Source organism: Lactuca serriola, chromosome 2 (assembly GCF_051521515.1).
Source record: "Lactuca serriola cultivar US96UC23 chromosome 2, Lser_US96UC23_V15, whole genome shotgun sequence".
NCBI lineage: Eukaryota > Viridiplantae > Streptophyta > Magnoliopsida > Asterales > Asteraceae > Lactuca > Lactuca serriola.
The window spans coordinates 83,699,297-83,703,936 of record NC_136409.1 but is presented as its reverse complement, the minus strand read 5'-3'; the positions used below and the strand labels follow the sequence as shown (position 1 = coordinate 83,703,936).

General features: G+C 34.6%; 1 protein-coding gene across 1 annotated transcript; it reads left to right on the top strand.

Annotated features, from left to right (window-relative positions):
• Positions 1-398: 398 nt before the first annotated feature.
• LOC145086466 (protein LATERAL ROOT PRIMORDIUM 1-like) lies at positions 399-2,585 on the top strand. The gene is made up of 2 exons (XM_079024226.1): positions 399-1,865; positions 2,027-2,585. Exons 1-2 carry the CDS (start codon positions 1,151-1,153, stop codon positions 2,380-2,382), a joined length of 1,071 nt encoding a protein of 356 aa, XP_078880352.1. The 5' UTR covers positions 399-1,150; the 3' UTR covers positions 2,383-2,585.
• The last annotated feature ends 2,055 nt before the right edge of the window (positions 2,586-4,640 follow it).

Here is a 4,640-nt window from a genome sequence, read left to right as displayed (position 1 = left end):
TGAAGTGAGTAGATTTAAAATAAATAGTTAAGTGGGTCACACTTATAATTTATTCTTTTATTATGTTTTAAATGGTGGAAGAAATTTCCTCATAATCCCTTACACATATTTATATGTACATTGATGATGATTCAGTGAACGATGAAGAGTTACCAAGGCTAATTTTATTGTTCAGATAGAAGTGGTATTTACTATAGAACTAACGGAAAGGATTGAAAAGGGTGACTTGGGAATTGCCCAATGTATGAAGGGTCTTAATGCCCATATCCGTAATTTGAAGGTGTAGTTTTGGAATTTACATTCATAAGCTATCCACGCGCATGAAAGAAGAAGGTGGGCTTTGTTTCTTTTGTAGACTGAAGAGGGCACAGAAGTAGTAGTAGACTAGCAGTAGTAGTAGCCCAAATAATTACAAAAAACCAGAGAACAAAAGTCTTTATACTCTTTTCTTGGTGTGATTATTGGAGAGAGGAAGAAAGAGAACCCAAAACCCACCTCTCACTTTTCAAGAACTCAAAAGAAAAAAACAAAGGATTTATGCAAAGAAGCCGATGGTGATGATGGTGCTGTTGAAGTTAAAAACACACCACGAAGATAAGAACACATAATACCTTCTTCTTTTTCCAATCTTCTTTTTCTGTCTCAGAAAAGGCAAGAAGCCAACTTCCTTGTTATGTTTTGGTAGTTTATTGCAGTAGCAGTGTTCTCTGATCTTACTGCAAATCTTTGTATCAGAGCAGTAATCGTGTAGTCTCTCTCTCACACACACTCTTTCTCTCTCTCGTTCTGTCTGCAAGTCTCTTTGTGTTTAAGAGAATTTCAGAGACCCCACACCCAGCATCATAGTAATATCTATAGACAGACTTGTAGATCTTTCTCAGATCTTATAAAATCTTCTTCAACCCTATATTCGAATTGGGGTTTTGAAGTAATAAAGTTTGGGTTTTTGTCAACGAATCTCTGAGAGATTTTGATACAAATTCTAGCAGTTGTGGCTACTAGCAGGAGTAGTAGGCTGCCTTCAGATTCAGGTGCTTTTGCAGACTGGGTTGCTAATCCTTCTTCATCTTCTGCTCTCAGACCCTCTGATCAGGATCTTTCTTTAGGTTTCAATGCCGGTCCCGCCACCGCCGGTGGGGTATCTACCGGGATGTGGTCGTCAGCCCCGTCCGCTCGTCAAATCAACTACGGCCTCCCGGAGATGGGCATGTTGGGTCTTCGTGATGTGTTTGTGGTTGCTCCTTCCAGTCATCATAATCTCTCCGATCATCATTCCATCAACTCATCTGTTGCAAACGCCAACGCTGCAACCGCGCTCGGCGTCGGCGTTATTCCACTTTTGAGCACCACTCCTTGTCTCAACGTTGAAGAAGGTATGTTGAATAATCGCGGCAGCGGTAGAAATAGCAACGCCAATAATAACAGTAATTATAGCATTCAGTTCTGGCAGCAACACCCTCAAACGCAACCACATAATTATTTGAACAAGCCAATGATTTCCGATCATGGGTTTCTCCAAGGCAGCGTCGGCGGCGGCGGGTCGACGTCAACTTCAGGTTCCACCATGACTTGTCAAGACTGCGGCAATCAGGCAAAAAAAGATTGCACCCACCGGCGGTGCCGGACTTGCTGCAAGAGTAGAGGGTATGATTGTGCTACACACGTGAAGAGCACTTGGGTACCCGCTGCTCGCCGCCGTGAACGTCAACTCATGACATCAACGGGCGCTGCAACTGTTTCCTCCGCCTCAACTTCTGGTCCTAAAAAGCCTCGCCTCACTTCTCATACTACTACTAACTCACACACTTCCACTTCCAACACCACACCTCCTCGCAGTTTTGAAACTAGTTCCAGTCACCATCAAGGTATACATCAATTCATCCATCTAATTTTCTTCATCCATTTAAAAATCTTTATATAGAATTTACGTTCTTTAATTCTGAAGCTGTAACGATGTGTTTTGAAACCACGAATCAAAAAAAGATTACGAATGTTTGCAACTATATATATTTGGGTCATTTTTTAGATGCCAGTTTTAAGGAATCATTGCCCGGACAAGTGCGTGCTCCGGCGGTGTTCAAATGTGTGAGGGTGACGGCGGTGGAAGATGGAGATGATGAATATGCATACCAAGCTAGTGCTACGATCGGTGGACATGTCTTCAAAGGCTTCCTCTATGATCAAGGAGTTGAAACAAGAGATCATTCAAACATCCCCAATTTTTCGGAATTGCACCTGGGCGGCGGTGGTGGTGGCGGCGGTGGTGGAGGGAGGAATGTGGATGGTTCATCTTCTTCACCGCTGCTTGACCCATCTGAGGTTTATGGATCATCAGGTGGTGGATTGCTTGCAGGATCAACCTATGGTAATCCAATAAATTAATACTGGTTCATTTTTCAAAATTGTCTAATTAAAAACCGAATTTTCATGGAAACTTGATTGGCTGCGTGGCATCGTGTTGTCCAATCAAATCCGCATTAGGGTTTATTTCTTGATCCCTTCGAACGTTGCCCTAAACATGTATGTGACTCAACAATTCTTTCATGCAATAATTTTGATTTAAAAGGTCTTTGCTTGAATTCCAACTTGAAATTATTCTACTCACTATCGTTATTACTAATGATTCTTCTATTTTGCTGATCACTATCAACGGTCCATATGGTGTTTAAGAGAGTTTTTAATAACAACGATAACAGTACTAATAATATTGTTCTAATGTATGTGTTTTATAATAACAAATTTAGAAAGCTTTTTAAATCAGAGAAAAAAATATAATAAAGGTTTTCACATTCTAAGATGAGAAATGCATGAATTGTAGGAGAAGCTTTAGGTGAACAATCAATCAATCTATAAAGTGAATATTTTAATTTAAAAAACAAGATAAGCTCATAATCAGAATAAAATATTTTGGAAATAGGAGTGAATGATTGTGCTTTGTTTTTTGATTGGGCAGTAGTAGGTAATTGCAACATAATTTATTTGTGATATAATGTATTTTTTTAATTATAATATGATAATATGCATGTTTTTTATTTATAATAACAGTGCATTTATAATTGTTTTTAAATTAAGTAACATATAGCTTTTTAAGTATATTACTTATTATCCATTGCAACTTATTTTTATAGTATTACTTAAAACTTATATCCATTGTAAGATATTTATGTTACTTGATTTATAGAGTATTTAACAAACCTATATTTCTTCAACCATGCTAAAACGTCTTAAACGTTTTAACCGATGATAATAATAAAGTAATTCAATGTTTGTATTTCTTAAATGTTGATAACATATTGTTAATTTTGATTTGTTGGCTGACATGTATTGTACATGTAATTTGAAAATTATTTCTGAAAATCCGAATTTGAAGAAAGTGGATGCTTTTTTTTGTTACCAGAAACATAGGGCCTTTGGTTTTCTTTAATCTAAAATTAAAAACCAAATAAAAATTGTGTATGTATGGTGTGTTTTGTGTCATAGTTGATTATTTTATTAAATATTTAAAGTATATATAGTTTACAGTGCCTACATTTTATCTCCTTTATTACCCAATTTTTATGGAACTTGGTATGGTTGTGTTGATTTTGGTTTTTGTTCTATTAAAATCAAATGTGCTGTTGATTAGATATAAACTTATCATGGATTGATGTTTTTATCATGAGAAATTAAATTATCTCATATTTTTTATTTTTATAATTATTCCTTCCTATTAAAATTATGATAAATCATCATTCAATTTAATTTTATTTGATATATTTCTAATATAGTTTTAATAAGTTAGTTCAAAAGATATGAAAAGATGACACTTGTTATAATTTGATTTGGTAGGAATATTTATAAACATAAAAAATAGGAATCAATTTAATTTCTCTTTTATCATACATTATATACATTATGATATTCAAATTAAAATCTTCTTTGTGCTATTAGAAAATTTGACTTGGTAAGTCTATGTATTCAACTCCTTTTTTAATTAATTGCTTTATGTATAACTGGAAACAGAAAAACTAATTAAACTCATAATGTTAAAAAAATCGGTTTTGGGGCTAGAAAGTGAAAGTCTACCGAATGTAGATAGAACATTTAGTTATTGTTTATATTAAACACGTAAAACAAAAACTGTACCATACAACTTCATTGCATGACTAATGGCTCAAAAAAGATGTTTGATGGGTAAAGCAATGTGATAGCAAGAGATGCAAAATTTAAATTGGTGTGTATATATAAAATAAAAGAATATAATTACGTTTTTCTATGCCTCAATTAAGCTAGACGAACTCGTTGTAGTCAAGAAGTAGCTTTTACAATAGGTGCACAATAGTTACATTAATTAAATCGGTGTCAACAAAAATTTAATTACGTTTGTAAACATACGTAGACGTACAAAAAAGTGTCCAATCATAAATAAATGTAGAAACAATAATTGCGTTATTAAAAAGGTAGTGTAAGAATGAAGTTATGATTGTACATACTAACATTAAAACCAGATAGCAAAATTGTATTTGTCTTTTCAAATCACTTATGGTATGGTAGTTGATACGACTTACGAGCCCTAGGAGATGAATTTCGATTGAACACAAAAGTATGTTTAAGTGAATGGAAATGTTTAGATCCTTAACCTACTATTTCCTAGTGATTTT